Consider the following 20,043-nt stretch of genomic DNA (forward strand, 5'->3'; position numbering starts at 1 on the left):
TGCAAAAGCATACATCCATTTGGTGGCCAATTATAATCACCAAGAAGCTTATGCACCTGCATTGTAATACTATAGTGACTATTTATCACTGATGACAAATCTATAAATGCTTTCATTTGTTTAATGCAGTGTTGTCATAAAGTCCCATGTCCCATGTGCAGCACTCTTCACATTTGAATATCTCCGCTACAACACAGAATCAAGATAGCTACTCTCTCGGTTGTGTAGAAGTTGAAGGAAACAGTTTCCTTCCATTACCGTATTATCCTTTTATCCTTGATATCGAAATCATAGAAACCACCTTCATTAACTTAGAAATAATCTTAATTGCATCTGGTATTTTACAGATAATAGTATAAATGAGCACAATGAATGCTACAATGAGATGAAGTAGATTTATAAATACTTGATTATTTCCAGAAAAATGCATTAACCAAATTAGAGGATAGAAAGGATTGGTTAAATGTTGCAGAACAAGATGAAAGGAAGAAAGCTAAGAAGTTCTTGAAATGTTATGTGAAGGGCGCATTCAAAAGCACCATAACGGTTGATGAAGAAACAAATTCAGCACGCCATACAAACTAAATAAAGCCCGTCTTCCAAAGATTTCTAAAGAAAAGGCCTCTCCATATTATAGGAATTATAGGAAGGAGTCAATTTGAAATAAAGCCACAAGAAGATGCCTCGTAAGTCAATACCTACAAAGCTGTCTAACGTAATAGAAGAATGAATTTGAATAAATTCGTGAACCACAGAATCGGTTCCACATTTTGTTAAACTAGAAAGATTACACGAAAAACAAAGTTTCTCCTTTACTGGAATGCAAGTCTCTAGTTGAAGAGGTTACTGTTCAACCAGTCCCTGCAGAAAAAACAAACAAGAAACCAAAATGGTTAAACCTACAAATAAAGGGCCCTAAAAAATAGAATCAATAAAGAGAACATAGCAATGAAATTTTCAGGGAGATAGATTTTCGTTGCAAGTCAGAGTAAAAACATGTAGCCATAGCATACCAACAATATCTTTCTAGAATCTGTTTCCAATGGGATAGCAACTTATTTGGTGTTTTTGAGCTTAGTGAAAACTAGAATTTCTTAATGCAATTTAATCATAGCATTGCTTACTTGCTAATGTCATCCAGGTGATCATCAAAATCCACAACATCTTGCTCCCTTCCCTCTGTGATATAGTCCCAAAGAACTGTGTTAGCAGTGGGTTCTTTAAATACCAAACCCACGCCTAGGCTTCCACTTGATCCAGCTTGGCGCCAAACTTTTGATGCATCTCGAGTATAGAGCTGCAATAGTAGAAAAAACAGTAAGAACATTTTTTTCCCAATTATGCAATGGGAAACAAAGGGGTGAAAATAGATTTGTTTTGGAGCATTTGCATAGACATAGTGTTCTTCACAATGAATTATTTCAACAATTCAGCTCTGTGTCTCTCTCTCTTTGTGGTTTCCTCCTGTCCTTGAACTGAAGATCTCTCCCGATTGAACTTTCTGTTGTCCCTCCCGGTCGTAGGCAGGGACTTTACAAGCTTTACATATTTGTAGTCCCCTTGTATCCTTAGCTACACAAATCAATCACTGTGTATACCTTATGTGGACAATCCAATATTCCTAAATTCCAAAACTTGTCATATACCCAATACAATAATAATTCATGAAATGGCACCCAATTATTTGTCATGACATAAATAGGGGGGCCACAAAACAGTTTACCTTGTTTCTATTATTTCAAGAACGAATCAATAGAGACTGACAATTCCATCAATGAGTATAATAGAAACTGTAACACATACCAAATGGTAGCATGGCGTTGCAGACTTTAATAGGATACTGCTTCATGCTGCGGAAACATGTAAATGTGAACTCAATACATTGAATAGACACAAGAATGCAAAGCCCGTTCTTTACACATTCAATATTTGCCACATGCAAAAGACTACCAGTTATCAAGATAGGAGTTATCTTCTTGTGGGTTCAGCCCGCTAGTTCTATCACTTGGAACCCAACAGTTGGGACCCAGGCAACAGAAACTTTTGGAAATGCAGCGAAGTGACATGGAATTCCAAAGGACCAAAACTACTCAGTGTGTTGGTATAAGCTTTGGTCAACCTGGTCCCCACTTGACTCTGTCAAAAGCAAGCATAAAGGAAGACTCAAAGAGGAATTAACTCTCATTGATTTCAGGGATTTACAAGAGTTTCAAAGAGTTCTTCATCAGCAGGAAGAGACTCCAAGGATCTCACATGTCTTAGAATGCAACTATCATGAGCCTCTTTGTTCAGCAAAAGACAAAATCGGACATTCTTGAAGCAGAATGTGGCATGCTCTGAAACTTGTTCCTGAATTACCGCAAGGATTCTCCATCCACTGCATCTAATCACTGGTTGTCAATCAACTCAGCTCAGGAAGATTTTGAAGAAGAGAAGACTGATCATCAGTCAAAAGAGGCCATGGAGGTTGACCAGCAGACCTCCCTACACTCCAATATTGGCCAGGAGTTGGCCACCAGCCAGCATGTGTTCAGTTAAGTTTTATGATTTTTAAAGTTGTTTGAATTTTGGACATTTTTATTAAGCAGTATACCCGCGTAGATAGCTCAGATGTAAAACACACAATCATCTCCAAACTCTCTCATGTAACTCACTCTCAAATTTTGTTTAGCGCTAGATAACAGCTCTATTTGTATGCTGTTAGCTATGCTACAGCTTTCTAATATTATATTGTCCAGTTCCAAATATAAAAAAAGTATATAATTTCATTAAGATGGTTATATTGTATCTGTGTTATATTGTATGTATACTATTGATAATATAGTTAGTGTAGCATTGGGATAATAAATGAACTGTGGGATTAGAGATTTTCTCAGTTTTTCTTGTACAACTTTCACATGTTGTAGATCCTTTGCTCACGTCAAATTGTATCCTAGGATGCCATTAAGGTAGACAATGCCAAAATTGTCTAAACAAAATGAAGTCAAAACGTGTTTTGATGAGTGTACTTCTAATATATTTCAATTAGTGAGAATCAATCGAGTGGTTGATTATCCACTCCTTAAGATTTCATTGTACATCAAATAATTTGAAGTATTGGAATAGAAAATAAGTTGCTCTCATCTCTACATCTCGGTTACGTATCTGTCCATGATTTTTATAGTACCAAAATTGCTCCTAGTATACAAATCCTAAAAAGTCCCGAGTCTCTAATTTCCTTTACAGCAAAACCTCCCCTGGTGGATGAAAACGAACATAAAATAGGGGGCAAAGAAATGAGATTGATCATACTCACATTGCATCTAAAAGAGGAAAGAAATCAAAACAAACAGAACAGCTTCTGACACAACATTGTACTGACCCAGTGCCAAGAACCATCTCCCCCATAGAATCAGAGATATGCCCTCTCCATCACTTGACTCTCACAAAGGGCCCAAAACTATAACAAAATGCTAGACAAGAATATAAGGAAATCAGATCATTACTTATACAACTGACAACTCTCACCAACAAGAAGTAACAATACTCTAGCTGTGTAAGGGGGGGGATCCAAGAAAATCTAATTTCCGAATGAATATTTGTTAAAATTGGCAACTAGGGCCAAATTCCACCTTGGGACAGCTCCTTTGATGGAGATGATGATTGCATTAGATTCCTCTTTTCGAGAGGACCAAGATTGATATAAATATGATAATATCATCTCATTTGGACAAGAAGAAGTATGATTTTGAATTTATGCCCGCTCATGTACAATTTGTTCAGGTCAGCCACCTCATCATGTAGGCTCATGAAGCCCAATAGACATGACTCATCACCCTCGTTGACTTGTATAAATACAAGTGTCCCCTCACCTCATTTGGCATCTTCATCACTCACACATTCTCTCTCCTTCTCTCATTGGTTCGTACAACATTGGGCATTCTCTCTCTCCCACGTGTGGCACAAGGACGAAATTTCAGAGCTAAATTGCAGGGCCAAAAATCACAGAAATTCTGCAGTTTGACCAGTGTTGACTGTGACCTTCTAGGAATCATTTGACTTCAATTTTTTGGGTTATTTCTGTCTCAGCAGGCCGCATCTTTTGGAACAGAAATCGAGGTATTTTGTGTACTTTGACCGCAGACCAAAATTGCAGGTTGACTGCAGATTTTAGACACCAGTTTGACCAAGTTTGACCATTGCCTTTATCACTGTTTTGGGCTCACTTTGACCTCCTGATCAGGCCAAGTTTGACTGGGGAAGACCAAGCTGTTTTGAAGACATTCTATTGCTGCTTTGACAAGCATTGACTTTTCTGGTTAGGGCTGAAGTTTGCCTGCAATTGACTGCAGAAATTTACAGGGTTGTTTTGACTTTGAATTGGACAAGTCAATTTGAGTTTTGTACTCTCTCTGCTGAACATTTGATATAATAATAAGAAGATTCGATCAAAGGGTTTTCCCCACATTGGGGTTTTTCCCTGGCATCCGCCAAATCTGGTGTCCTCTTGTCTTGGCTTGTCTTCTGCATTTTGTTTCATGTTCTATCTGCTTTTACTGTCAATGTGATTATTGTGATTGTTATTGGAAATTGGAAATTGTTATTGGGCTGCTAAGGAACATTGAAGTAAATTGTGCTAAGCATAGAACATACCATTATTTAATTAAATGGAAAGACCTGTGAGCAATTTTGAAACCAACGTTTCGGACTAGCTAGGTGAGTCCATCATCAGGGTAATGAGATCTGCATTTTGAGAAAGAGAGAGTCAAGAAAATGAGAACCTATTAATAGAAGGATGGATAGATAACCTAGGTTTGGAGAGGTCGGCTTGAATTTCATCAATTTATTAATAAATGGATTAAATAAATTTTAAATTTTGATTTTAAATTTTAATTTAATTAATGATTTTTAAACCTATATTAAAAGTAAATTTTTTTAACTAGATTAATTTGACCTAATATTAAAAATAAAATTAATTTAAACTAAATAAAATCAATTTAATAAATTAATTAATTAATTAATTAATTAAATTAATTTTAAATATAGTTTAATTAATAAATTTAAAACTATATTAATTTATTAATTAATTAATTTTTAAATTTAGTTTAATTAATAAATTTATTTTTTTTTTTGTTTTTTATTTTATTTTTTAAATAAAATAAATTCACTTAAATTAATTTGGCCTAAAATTAAAAATAAAATTAGTTTAAACTAAATGGATTCAATAAGTTTTTATTTTTGTTTTAAATTTTAATTTTATTAATAAATTTAAAACTATATTAAAAGTAATTTTTTTTTTTTTAATAGATTAATTTGACCTAACTAAAAATAAAATTAATTTAAACTAAACTTAACATAAAATCAATTTAATTAATTAATTAAATTAATTTTAAATTTGGTCTAATTAATCAATTTAAAACTATATTAACTAATTAATTAATTAATTTTTAAATTTAGTTTAATTGGATTAATTTTATTAATAAATTTAAAACTATATTAAAAGTAAAAAAAATTATTTTAAATAGATTAATTTGACCTAACTAAAGATAAAATTAATTTAAACTAAATTTAACATAAAACCAATTTAATTAATTAATTAATTTTAAATTTGGATTAAATAATAAATTTAAAACTATATTAATTAATTCATTCATTCATTAATTAATTAATTTTTAAATTTAGTTTAATTAATATTTTTTTTTTTAATAAAATTAATTCACTTAAATTAATTTGGCCTAAATTAAAAATGAAATTAGTTTAAACTAAATTTAAAATAAGATCAATTTAAATTAATTAATTAATTATTTAAATTAATTTTAAATTTAGTTTAACTTTTAATTAATTAATTAATAGAATTTGGATATTAATTTATGCAATTATATATATATATATATATATATATATATGTTAATATTAATTTATTTATTTTTTTGAGCTGTGAATGCTGTCTTAAGGGAGAATTTGTATAAATTAAAGTTACTTTATTTTGTTTAACAAGGGTTTCCAGGTATTACTTAGTTTAAGACCATCATCCCTATTCATATTATTAGAAGACTTTTCAATTTCTATTGCCTCTTTAATTCTTCTTTTTAAATAGTGGTCTTCCTTGTGGATTAATTTAGCTTGTTCCATGCATATATAGTGAGAGGAGGAACAAGCATGCTCTGCAAGACCTGATTTATCAGACCTATTTCTATTAATATCACTAATGTGCTCTTTTAGTCTTACTCCAAGGGATCTCCCTGTTTCCCCTATATAAACTTTACCACACGAACAGGGAATCGAATAAACGCCTTTGTGACTTTTTGGGTCAATTGCATCTTTTGCAGATTCAAGCATGTTTTTTATGGTGTTAGGGGGGGTGAAAGCTACCATAATGTTATGCTTAGCTAGAACTTTGGCAATTTTATCAGTGATTCCTTTGATGTAGGGAAGGGATATTCTAGGGTTATCAAATGATTTCTTTTTGTTTTGTTTATTGGTTAAGGAGTTTTTAATAATTTTGCTGATGGTGTGATGTTGATAGCCATTGTTTACAAAAACTTCATGGAGATGGATAAGTTCTTCCTTTAGATGCTCTGGGTCGGAGATTCTAGAGGCTCTGGTGGTTAGGGTTTTGATGACACCCATTTTTTGCTTAGGATGGTGGTGGGAGTTTGCATGAAGATACTTGTCAGTGTGTGTTTTCTTCCTGAAGACCTGGTGGCTTAGCTTGCCATCTTTCAGGGATGGAGCCTACACCAAATGGATGTTAAGACCACTTTCTTGCATGGCTCGCTTAAGGAGGAAGTCTACTTGGAACAACCTTCGAGGTTCAAAGTACAAGATCGAAGGACACACGTGTGCAAGTTGAAGAAAGCCCCCAGGGCTTGGTATGAGAGGATTGATGGCTATCTTATGAAGCTGGGACTTATAAGGAGAGAAGTTGATCCTAATCTGACAAGTGCAGACCCTCTCATTTATCAGTGTACAAGGGAGTTGGCTTCCGAATTCGAGATGAAGGACCTAGGTTTAATGCACTACTTCCTAGGCTTGGAGGTTTGGCAAAATCCAAGTAAGATTTTCCTTTCTCAAGGAAAATACATTGTGAAGTTGCTCTAGAGATATGGGATGGCGGATTGCAAGTTTGTGTCTACTCCAATGGAACTCAACTTCAAGAAGCTATGTGGAAGTGTTGTTGGGCCTGAATTGGCAAACCGCTCTAAATGTAGATAACTTGTGGGGGCCCTGATGTTCTTGGTAAACTCCTGTCCTGACATATGCTTCGCTGTGAATATGTTGAGTCAATTTATGGTCGAGCCTCATCACATACATTGGATCGCTGCTAAGAATCTCTTGAGATATCTTCGAGGCACAATCAATTATGGACTGAGATACGTTGTCGGGAATTTGAGACTGCATGGATATACACATGTTGATTGGGCTAGCAGTGTGGTGGATCATAAGAGCACGTCTGAATGTTGCTTCTCATTAGGGCCTGCTTCAATTTCTTGGATGAGCAGGAAGCAAAAATCGGTTGCTTTAAGCACTGTCGAGGTCAAATACATTGCAGCTATTATGGCCTGTTGTTAAGTTGTTTGGTTGAGGAAGCTCTTCAATGAGCTATTTGAGCACGTGTTAGATACCACTGTGCTCTTCTGCGACAACCAAAGTGGGATTTTCCTTTTAGAGAATCTCGTGTTCCACAAGCGCTCCAAGCACATTGATATCAAAAACCAATTTATCTAGGATATGGTACAGCGGGGAGCAATAAGGCTCCATGTTAAAATTGGCAACTAGGGCTAAACTCCATGTGGGTCATCTTATTTATGGCAGCTGATATTTTTCTTGGATCCCTCTCTCATCAAGAGGTGTAGGATTGATCTAAAGATCATCCGATTCCGATAAGTATTCACGGAGCTATGAATTTATTTGTGTTATAAAACAATTCGTCAAGGTCGGCCAGCAACCAAATAAACCCCTCATGTGCTCAACGTTTTACTATAAAAAGAGATGACTTGAGAGTCATTTTACACACAACTTCTCTCTTGATTTCTGTCCACGTGTCTTGAGTTTTAGTGTGAGAGAAATCTAGGAGAAAGAAGCCCTAATGCTACCCTATGGAGAAGCCCTAACGCTGCCCTATGGAGAAACCCTAATGTTGCCCTATGGAGAAGCCCTAACGCTGCCCTATGGAGAAGAGCAAATGCTACCCTATGAAGAAGCCCTAACGTTGCCCTATGGAGAAGAGCTAACGTTGCCCTATGAAGAAGCCCTAACGCTGCCCTATGGAGAAGCCCTAAACGTTGGTCTATCCTGCCCTAGCCGTAGGTCCATGATGCCCTAGCCGTAGGCCACTTCAAGTGACCGAATTGTTGGATGGAGGGCCAAGGATTTAGGGCCGAGAGGGCAAGCTGCAAGGCCAAGTAGATGACGAACTAAACACTGGAAATTAAGTGACTGTTTGGGCAGGTTGAGTACACTGAAAGCTACAGCAAGCATGGTGTTGCAAAATTGGGACAGCAGCATGGTACAACAATGCAAATTGGGACAGCACGCATGGTGCTGCAAATTGGGACAGCATGTATGGTGCTGCCATAACAATTGGGACAGCAGCAAGAACATAGAGCTGCAATGTTTCATGGTGGACACATAGGACAGCAAGCACATAGTGCTGAAATGTTTCATGGTGGATACATAGGACAGCAAGTACATTGTGCAGCAATGGCACAATGGGACAACCATGACATTGTGCAGCAGTGGCACAACAGGACAGCCATGACATTGTGCACCAGTGGCACAATGGGACAGCAAGCATGTGCAGCATGGTGCTGCACGATGAGGTGCAGCATGATGACGAGATGCAACATAATGATAGGTGAAGGAGTCATTTTGGAGAATCAGTTGAAGCAGCATGTCTTCAACTGATCTCATGTATCATCTTGTTAGAGATGATCTATGCTCTTATCTACATAAGTCCAAGTGTTGACTTATGTTGTAAATGTACTATCTCTCTCTCTCCCTCTGCTGAACTATTGAAGAACATATAAGAAGAATTGATCAAGGGTTTCTCCACATTGGGGTTTGTCCCTGGCTAGCGCCACATCTTGTGTCCTCTTGTCTTGGCTTGTCTTCTGCGATTTATGTTTATGTTCTATCTGCAGTTTATTTTAATGTTGATGTGATTGCTAATCTGGAAAAGATATTGAGCTAACTGTGAAATTTGAAATAAATTGCTCTAAGCATAGAACATACCTAAAATTAACATGGTATCAGAGGTGAGGTAAAGACAAAGCCCAAGCAAGAGTGAAAGAGCAATCACTGAAGACAGTTAGGAAAGGACAAAAGGATCAATGGGTTCCTCATCCCTCTTCAAATTCACCGAGGGTGAAATCGAAGCAGAGAATATTATCAGTATGGTGCAGCGGAATATGGCCTACCTAAAGATCACTTCATTGAGAAGACCGGATCTCAGGGTGGAAGGAAAGGCAGATAACTAGTTCGGCCATTATGCGAAGGAGTGTCCGAATGGCAGGGACACATCACTTGATGATGATAACAATCATTCCAGGGACATCTTCAATGGTCAAGGAATGACAAGTAGTGCAGGTCATCAAGGAAACGACCGACTCTTCAGAGAAAGCAAGGAACCCCAGGTATGAAGAACCAGATGTTGTTTCTAATAAGATAAAGAAGCGTTATCTTGTATTGGCCCTCTCCTTCAGATTCTTTGGGAAAGTGGCTTATTAATTGTAGTGCCCCAAAGCACTTCAATGGATAGAAGGGTGCTCTCACCAATTTGGTAGAGATGGAAACAATCGTGGGATTATACTTGGAGCCGATGCCACCTATCCCGGAAAGGGTGTAGGAAATGTTACCCCTGAATTGAACGAGGGTAACCTAATTCATTTACAGAATCTCTTTTATGTACCTGATCGCAAGAAGAACCTAGTGTCCATTTCGGCAATGGAAGTCAAAGGTTTCAAGGTGGCATTCATCGATGGAAAGGTACGTGTTTGAAAATAGAATTTTCAAAGATGCTTTTACTCATGGGTTCAGAATTGGTAATTTGTACCAAGTTGCAGGATGGTCCATTGAGGAGCATGTCAATTGACACATCTCATCTATAGCACCGGAGGTCTATTATGGGGCCCTACCCGATGTGAGTCAGATGGTAATAGGGATGCCTGAATTCAAGAAGAGCATGAAGGTACATGTCTAAGATGTATTGAAGGAAAACCTTACAAGGAGACCATCCCCCTCATGTAGCAGGTCCACAGGTTTGGAACATCACGAGAGGTTTGAGATTCATAATTGGGAATCTCATGTGTGCAGGGGGAAAAAAGCCCTCTATGGCTTGAAACAAAATACCCCGAGCTTAGTATGAGAGGATCGATCGTTGTCAGATGAAGCTGAGATTCACTAAGAGTGAAGTCGATCCAAACCATTGTTTGAAGGTTGCGGATAATAGACCTCTCATACCGGCACCTTCTGAGAACGACCTATCTCTGATAGGTGCAGACCCTCTCACTTGCAGAAATAAGAGGGAGTTGGATTCCGGATGTGGAATGGTAAACTGCAAGCCCATGACCACCTCGAGGATCTTAACTTTCAGAAGTTATATGGTGATGATGCCGAACCAGATTTGGGAAATGCCTCTGAGTTTCATAAACTCATCTGCATTGATGTTCTTGGTGAACTTTCGTCCATATATATGCTTTGCAATTAGCATGGTGAGCTCATATTTGGTTGAGCCTCGCAATATTGGTGCCAAGAATCTTCTGAGATATCTTCAGGGCACAATCTCTCATGGATTGAGATACATTGCCGGAAATATGAAGTTGCGTGTTTATTCGAACGCTGACTAGGCAGATAGTGTGGAGGATCGCTAGAGCACTTCTCAGTGCTGGTTCTCTTTGGATTCTGCTTCGATATCATGGATGAGCAGGAAGCAGAAGTTGATTGCTATAAGCACCGCCGAGACTGAATACATAGCTACGAGTATGATCTCGTGTGAAGTTGTCTGGTTGTGGAAGCTCATCAGTGAGTTGTTTGTACACATGATGAATACCACTGTGATTCTTTGTGACAACCAGGGGGGATTCGATTATTGAGGAATCTCGTATTCGATGATTGCTCCAACAGATGGACATCAGATACTACCTTATCTAGGATATGGTAAGTCGATGAGCGAGGAGGCTCCATCGCATTGAGACTGATGTACAAGTCGTAGACACTTTGTCAAAGCCCCGGTGAAAGATCAAATTTCTGATTTTCCCGAACAACTTGGAGTCGTTGAGAGACCTTTGTAAAAGGGTCCTGCATGTTGCATGCATTGAGATCTGGGAGCTCTGGGGGGCTTGGGGTATTTACTAGAGCGACATACGACGACAAGGCAACTCACCCTCCCCTGGTGGTGCGCTATGTACAGGGTGACAGGTTCAACCTTTTCCTGTGATACCTCATGGCGACTATGGAACATGATGATTAGTTCTCCTGTGGGTCGGGATGATTAGTTCTCCCCTGGCAACTGTGGAATAAGATGATTAGTTCTCCTATGGGCCGGGATGATTAGTTCTCTCGTGGCGACTGTGGGACAGGATGATTCGTTCTCCTGTGGACAGGATGATTAGTTCTCCTGTCGAGGCATCCTATCCATGCAGTCTAGGACTCATGGGAAGTACCTCTCATCTGATCAATGAGCAGGGAAATGGGGTTAGGGACCATAGTAGTACTATCGATGGACGCATCATTGTATCTACCGTACTCCCTATGCTAGGATGACCTCCAACTGATCTGGGATCAATATGAGTGGTTTGAGACACTCTCTTGTGATATTGATCTGGGATCAATAAAACTGACTTCAGGTCAGTAAGAATGGTATGACACACTCTCTTCATATGAAACTGACTTCGGGTCAATAGAGAATGGTATCAGACATTCTTGATCAATTCTTCTTCTTCATGGTTCAGCAGAGCAGAACTGAGCAAAGCAAAGCTCAGCAGAGCAGAACTGAGCAGAGCAGAGCAGTGTTGGGGACTGATGGCAGAGATAGTACAGTCGGACATATGGATCAGGGGATTTCTCCCTAGTTGAGAGGGAGTGTTAAAATTGGCAACTAAGGCCAAACTCCATGTGGGTCATCTTATTTATGGCAGCTGATATTTTTCTTGGATCCCTCTCATCGAGAGGTGTAGGATTGATCTAAAGATCATCCGATTTCGATAAGTATTCATGGAGTTATGAATTTATTTGTGTTATAAGACAATTCGTCAAGGTCGGCCAGCAACCAAATAAACCCCTCATGTGCTCAACATTTTAGTATAAAAGGAGATGACTTGAGAGTCATTTTACACACAACTTCTCTCTTGATTTCTCTCCACTTGTCTTGGGTTTTAGTGTGAGAGAAATCTAGGAGGAAGAAGCCCTAACGCTGCCCTATGGAGAAGAGCTAATGCTACCCTATCGAGAAAGCCTAACGCTGCCCTATGGAGAAGAGCTAACGTTGCCCTATGGAGAAGCCCTAACACTGCCCTATGGAGAAGCCCTAACGCTGCCCTATGGAGAAGAGCTAACGCTACCCTATGGAGAAGCCCTAACGCTGCCCTATGGAGAAGAGCTAACGCTGCCCTATGGAGAAGCCCTAACGCTACCCTATGGAAAAGAGCTAACACTACCCTATGGAGAAGCCCTAACGCTACCCTATGGGGAAGCCCTAAACATTGGTCTATCCTGCCCTAGCCGCAGGTCCATGATGCCCTAGCCGCAGGCCACTTCAAGTGACCAAATTGTTGGATGGAGGGCCAAGGATTTAGGGCTGAGAGGGCAGGCTGCAAGGCCGAGTAGATGAGGAACTAAACACTGGAAATTAAGTGACTGTTTGGGCACGTTGAGGAGACTGAAAGCTACAGCAAGCATGGTGCTGCAAAATTGGGACAGCAGCATGGTACAACAATGCAAATTGGGACAGCAAGCATGGTGCTGCAAATTGGGACAGCAATCATGGTGTTGCAATAACAATTGGGACAGCAGCAAGAACATAGTGCTGCAATGTTTCATGGTGGACACATAGGACAGCAAGTACATAGTGTTGCAATGTTTCATGGTGGACACATAGGACAGCAAGTACATAGTGCTGCAATGTTTCATGGTGGACACATAGGACAGCAAGAACATAGTGCTGCAATGTTTCATGGTGGACACATAGGACAGCAAGTACATTGTGCAGTAGTGGCACAATGGGACAGCCATGACATAGTGCAGCAGTGGCACAACGGGACAGCCATGACATTGTGCAGCAGTGGCACAATGGGACAGCAAGCATGTGCAGCATGGTGCTGCACGATGAGGTGCAGCATGATGACGAGATGCAACACAATGATATGTGAAGGAGTCACCTTGAAGAATCAATGGAAGTAGCATGTCTTCAACTGATCTCATGTATCATCTTGTTAAAAATGATCTATGCTCTTATCTACATAAGTCCAAGTGTTGACTTCTGTTGTAAATGTACTATCTCTCTCTCTCCCTCTGTTGAACTATTGAAGAACATATAAGAAGAATTGATCAAGGGTTTCCCCACATTGGGGTTTGTCCCTGGCTAGCGCCACATCTTGTGTCCTCTTGTCTTGGCTTGTCTTCTGCGATTTATGTTTATGTTTCATCTGCAGTTTATTTTAATGCTGATGTGATTGCTAATCTGAAAAAGATATTGAGCTAACTGTGAAATTTGAAATAAATTGCTCTAATTATAGAACATACCTAAAATTAACACTCCAACATATCTAGAGTCAAGACTAATGAGCAAGTCATAGATATCCTCACGAAGCCCTTGGGGAAGGTCAAATTCTTAACCTTTCGAGAGGTTAGGCTTGGAATTGTGGAAACACCCTCCCATGAGGGTCCCCCCTGAGTTGGACATTGAGCTCTAAGAGCTCATGGGGGCTTGGGCTACTTCTTGGAGCTATGAGCGACCATAGGGTGAGTGGTTCACCTTCACCTATTGGTGCGTTGTATACAGGGTAAGTGGTTCACCTTCCCCTGTGGTACCCCATGATGATTGACATATGCATAAGATGAGTGGTTCACCTTCTCCTACGGCATATGAGCAAAATGAATGGTTCACCTTCTCCTGATGATGCCCCAGCATACATCCTACCCATGTAGTCCGAGACTCATGGGAAGCACCTCTCGTCTGACCAATGAGTTGGGAAAAGTGGATAGGGACCATAGCACTACCAATGGACGCATCGTGTACTGCACATAAGAAACTCGAAATTTATAAATATCATGATTAATAAAATAAAACTAGAGATTTACAAACATAACTTAATATTAAAACCATAAATTGCAGATTTTTCAATAAGTCATCAAAATCAAAATGTATTACATAGATATCGAGGGAATGCCACAGGAAAATACAAAATAGAGTAGATACAAAATAGGTAGGAAAGTCATAGCTCATAAGTGGTGCTGGTCATGACTCACTAGTCACGACCCTATCAATAGTCCAGGTCCTCCTCCATGTCATAATCACCATCACTACCACTACCATCTGCCTCTGCTCCATCCTCCTCCTCTATGCCCAATCCAAAATCTCCTGTTTCATTTGTTGGTGTGGAGAATGACCCGTCAAGAGACTCATCATCAAAAGTGACTGGCTCCAGCACTAGGTCATTAAGATCCATGTTGGTTAACACCTCACGAACAGACACGAAATTGACAAAAAAAATGAAAAAAATCAAGATGTGACGCTTTTTACTTTGGTATTTTAGTGGGATACATGTCCTAAAATCAAAACACCTTAGGCCACGTGTCCAACACGACCCAAACACATGTCCTGATTTTAGGACACATTGGAAAACGTGTCGGACACGTTTTATGGGTCGTGTTGTGTCCGACACGCAAGATACAGAACACAGGACCCCTAAGGACATGTCTTGTGACTTAGCTTGAGACAATACAGTGACCTTGAGACAATTTTGAAGGAGTTCTGAGGTGATTTCGTTGGCAGATTTAAGACAGCTCATTCATCATCCTGAGTTAATTCGGCCCTAAAGTCCAGTGGCACTCAGTTAATTCCCTGTACCAGAATTAGGGTTTCATTCCTGAGACAATTCAGACATTTCACAAGACATTACCAACTGCATAGTCTGCGGATCAGTATAATATATATCAGGTCATTTAGGGTACAATTGTTTATTGATCAAGCTCTGTTGAATTTGGAGTTCATACTGGGACTGTTGCTAAATCTGTGGATTGAATCATGGTATTGTGTTGAATGGAATATTTTTGCTGAGAGGGCAGTGCCATTTATTGGAGTTTATATTGCTCATTCATATGCTGTGTTACTGAATGAATTATTTGTTTCATTGTTGAACAAAGCGAAAGAAATTTGTTGTAAAACCCTAGTTAATTAAGAAAAACCTAGGGCAAAATTTCCCTAGGACATTACAAAGTAGTAGCAGTAGCTGTTATGGACTTAAGTCTCTTAGCACACAAATCAACCTACTCAGATTCTACGAGGCAACTAGTGAATCATCCATACTACTTGATTCATAGAGTGAAAGGCTAGAGAATGGCCAAACATTCCATGTGGAAAAAACACACATGGTTAACACCACTTGACATTCATCACCATTTTCCACACAGTAAAAGACACAAATAGTCCCAGATTTCTAATTTTTGGCTTCACCAACTTGCCATATCATCAATTGTGATTCCCTGATAGAATATTGAATGTTGCTAACCACCTAAAAGTGGCATCCACTATTAAATTATTCATCCCAGCGCAACCTCTATCCACTATTAAAAGTGGCATCCACTATTAAATTATTCCAATAAAGATTCGCTACATTTAACCATTTCGAAATTAATTGTAAAAGTGTTGGTTATAGTTTTTCAACAAGTAGGAAGCATTTTGATATTTCAATGGACCTGAAAAAACCTTTTAGTTATCTAGCTACGCTTTGATGAAATTTTAAGTAGCATTGGCAATTTGGTTTTAATGGGCATTCATTTACTCACTCATCACTTCATTTTGGGTTCAAGAAACCAACCTGTACAACTGGCCTCTTGCTTCCACCTCTAGGTAATTCTTCTAGTAGCTTGTTATCCAGCTGCAAAAAGGATCATACATCAAGACATACGGAAACATCAGTCCTAGAAACATCTCTTTTCCTTTGAACAAAAAGAAGACATGTCATGAAGCCAAAGGTCCGAAGCAAGAGGTTTCAAGTTGCTAAGGATAACTTATACCTACCAAAAGTATTGCTGCTTGAGGACAATAACGAGTAATGTGATCACCAATTTTCTTGGCTAAGGAACTAAGCTCAAGGTCTTCATATCGCTCATTTGCATGATAATAGCCCACCACACTCAATCTGTCTCCTTTCGAAGCAAAGTACTCTTCCCCTGTTTTAGCAACAAGTCAGATCTGTCAATAAGATGGAATTAAACATTTTTGATGTTCAAGATTTATTACCTTAATCTTTAATTTCATAAAGTCTTCTCAATGCAATTGATTTTCCAAGCAAGATTCAAAACAATATATTTCCCACTAATGATCTGAAAGCATATTATGTTTAAAGCGCATATTCTGTGATTGTTTGAAATTATTTTTTTATATACAGAATAGAAAATGATATGCTAAAAGTTCAGATTTTTGGACAAGTGCAATAAATTTCTCTCAATTTGCAGTATTAACACTTAGGAAAATGTCTGCAATCCTTTGCATGTGCTGCTTTTCATGTTTTTTCTATCACTTGAAACTGATTTGTGACATTTCCCGAGGCCACACCCCAAGGACTGTGACAACCCATAGCCCAATGCAGTAATAAATCAACAGAATATTTTTATTTTCTTATTTTCTGGATTCATCTAGTTGTGTGTGTCAGCAGGCCTGTTCTAGCACTTTTTTTAATGACTGTGAAAGGTATTTTCTTGGCTTTTAAGTCTGTCAGGCAATTTTGTACTATGAGATAGGGCAACTTTGTAATCTGGACTCTAGGATACTTAGCTTGTGGAGGCTGCCTTTGCAGCTCACTTCTTTTTCTTTTTCTTTTTTATAGAGAGAGCCTAGTATGCACATATTTAAATTTTGACCATCTTAATAGTTTTAAAAAAAAAATATTTTATTCAAAATAATTGCTCCATTTTCTTCATTATCAGGATTAATCAATGAATTTATTTTCAAATTTTGGTGAGATTCAAAATTAATCAGTGAATTTATTTTCAAATTTCGCTGAGATTCTGAAGATAGTCAGAATTAGACATTGGCATGACCTGATTTTCAGTAGTTAAGGTGGACGTCTTTTTAATTTATTACATAGGCCACAGCAGGTGAATTATAACAATATGCAGTAGGTGCAATTACAGCAATATCAGTAATAGGCTTAGCCTGGATAGTAACTACCACCCTCCAAGCGCAAGATCCAAAATGTAATCAGACCTGTAACCATTGGTGCAAACATGCTGCTATTGCTAGACAGCATGCCCATTGAACTGAAGCCCTGCATCTGGAGAATACTCCATTTTGGCTCATGTCCTAATTTTCTCAATAGTTATCACACAATGCGGAAAAATATTGTATTTGTGAAGCTTCCAGATAGTGACTACAAAATATACTGTTCCCGGGAAGAAGGGAGACTTGTGTACACAACAAATCAATCAATAAACAACTCATATAGGCAAATGCTCCTGGCAAGAAGCACCTAAAATTCGCAAAGTTCATGACATTGGTAAAGGTCTTATGAGGATCGAATCCAAGAAAGGAGCTATGAACATGATCCTATAAAAAAAGGGGTCCTATATTGAACATAAATCAAACCATCAATGCTTAGCCAGTAGGGTCTTGATTCTTTGGTGAGGGAGTATTATGCTGTCCACCGGGGTTCCATTCTCACTGTGGTCTGCCCCACCCGAACAGCATGTAAAAAAGAGACGAGGCCGGGGCAAATCTTAGGATTTGGAGAAATAGAAACCCCTTAGAGCAATTTTGGCAGAATAGATATACCTCAGAGCTAACACCTTGGCCGAAGGAAGTCAATGTTATGAGTTGCGACCCCGGGGCATGTTTGCGGAAAGCAATTCTAAATCAAACTAATTACGAAAAAAAAATCAAGGCTTCGTTACTTTTACTGTAAATAACGTTGAAGAATACCCCCTTGGTGCATGACGCCTGGAATGAAAATTAACTAAATAAACTAAACAATTAACCTATGACATGGCCCAGATCAGAGAACGCTGAAGAGATACCGTCCCTGTAGTCAGTCTGTTAGTCCTGAAACCAAACTTAATTTGGATCCAGCATAGTAATGGGCATGGTTTATTGGTTCACAAAAAAAATGTTGACATACCTGAGTGATAGCGATCTCCAAAGTGGGTAAGAGGCCGAGCTGAGAATGAGAAAGAGGAATAATATCGATGATCTCCACGGCTTCTGTGCTAATGCTGTTATTGTCCTCTGAAGCAGAGGATTGTTTGAGTCTGCCCACTAAGATGCCATTGACAGCGGAGGTCTTATGCTTCAAGGCATGCAATACAAGTTTCACATAGGCAGTCTGACTTATCTCGTATCTGGACTGCCCCATTATGCCTTCGCGAGGTCTAATTCAATCCGGATCTCAACCTGGTTCGATGAAAAATTAAGGTCACTGACCCTGCATAAAATACAAAAATTTCCAATAATTCTTGAACTATGTGTGCCAGAAGCTCACTGAGAGCTAGAAGATCACTGAGATGACAGACGATGCTTTACTTTCCACATGCCGAAGGTACACCATAATATACAGGGCTTTATCTGCACTAGGGTTAAATATGTAATAAATATTTTCGCTGTGTTCTGAGGGCGTGTAAAGACAACGAAGTTTTATGGAGCCTGATAATTCTTACATCCTTGCGGCTTAATATATAGACAAAAGAGGGATTAGTTAAACTCTTCCAAGATATATTTGTTGGGCCACAATGTCATACAAATTTAGTTAAAAAACACTAAAGTTATATCATGGTCGAAATGTGGAATGATATTTTTTAAGAGTTTTGTTTAATTTTAAATCAATCAAAATTTAATAGTCTTGATAAGAAATCTCATTTCATGTATTAATTTGATATATTATTAAATTTGAGTAATTTTTTATCAACCACTTATGATGTAATTAATCTAAAAAAATTTATCAAAATATATATATAGTTAAAGCATTTTTCGTGACATTATTGGTTTAAATTTTAACTAGGAGTGGTTAGGTTCTTGGGTATATCTAGAGGTTATAGTGGTAGTGAAAGACATCTACCCCATGTTACATGAGTACAAGCCCACCTTACTTACTCATTCCACCATATCAAAAAGAAAAACACTTGGTTTGTAAATTTATTGCACATATGTTAAATCTTGTTTATGATGGAAAAGCACCTCCCTTCACATACATACAGCAACTCTATGTTTGTCTAAATTTGAACTTGAGTTATTTATATAACAATACCTTGTCTGAGTCATTAAGCCATGGCTCAATAGGTAAACTTGAAATAGAATGGAAGTAAAAAAGACTCACCTCCACTAGCTAATCACTTTTAGAGTGACTTGATCGTTGTGAATTAAGTCCAGGTACAATGCAACACATTCACAAGATGTTTTAAACTACTAATTTTTCAACAATATACACTTTAGCTATGTGTTTCACATGATTTCTTTTTTGTAGTATCAAATCATGTTGATAATTAATTCATTAGGTAGTAGGTAATTAGGTATTTATGGTAATTAATTTTGGTCTTTGATTGTATTAAAGATTTTGAACTAACGTGTTTTGCAAAATGATAGGGGAGGAGAGGAGATTGTAAATATTGACGTAAGGTGGGGCTCGTGTCCCAAAACAAGGTGGTCCCATTTGTCAATTTGGCATATGACTAGGTTATGATAGCTTTAAATTAGATAATAATAAGGGACTATGATACACACATCCCATGGAGAAGGAGGGGGAGAATGAACAAGCATGCATATTCATCTAGCAACCAACCAACCATTATGTTACTAGGAGGACTACTACCTATGTGAATACACTCATTGTTATGAAACCAGCTCAAGAAAAAGAT

The 20,043-nt window shown here is 38.3% G+C and overlaps 1 protein-coding gene across 1 annotated transcript; it reads right to left on the reverse strand.

The window, feature by feature from the left end:
- Positions 1-381: 381 nt before the first annotated feature.
- On the reverse strand, positions 382-18,857 carry EMB2731 (ER membrane protein complex subunit 8/9 homolog). Its single transcript, XM_089384216.1, has 5 exons — positions 18,314-18,857; positions 16,220-16,371; positions 16,017-16,076; positions 1,125-1,297; positions 382-861 (listed from the first exon to the last, which is right to left on the reverse strand). The coding sequence occupies exons 1-5, from the start codon at positions 18,546-18,548 to the stop codon at positions 831-833; spliced, it is 651 nt and encodes a 216-aa protein (XP_089240342.1). The 5' UTR covers positions 18,549-18,857; the 3' UTR covers positions 382-830.
- Positions 18,858-20,043: the final 1,186 nt, after the last annotated feature.

The sequence above is a fragment of the Pinus tabuliformis genome, chromosome Q, assembly GCF_031772625.1.
Source record: "Pinus tabuliformis cultivar Carrire ecotype Pingquan chromosome Q, CPIR1, whole genome shotgun sequence".
NCBI classification, from domain to species: Eukaryota; Viridiplantae; Streptophyta; class Pinopsida; order Pinales; family Pinaceae; genus Pinus; species Pinus tabuliformis.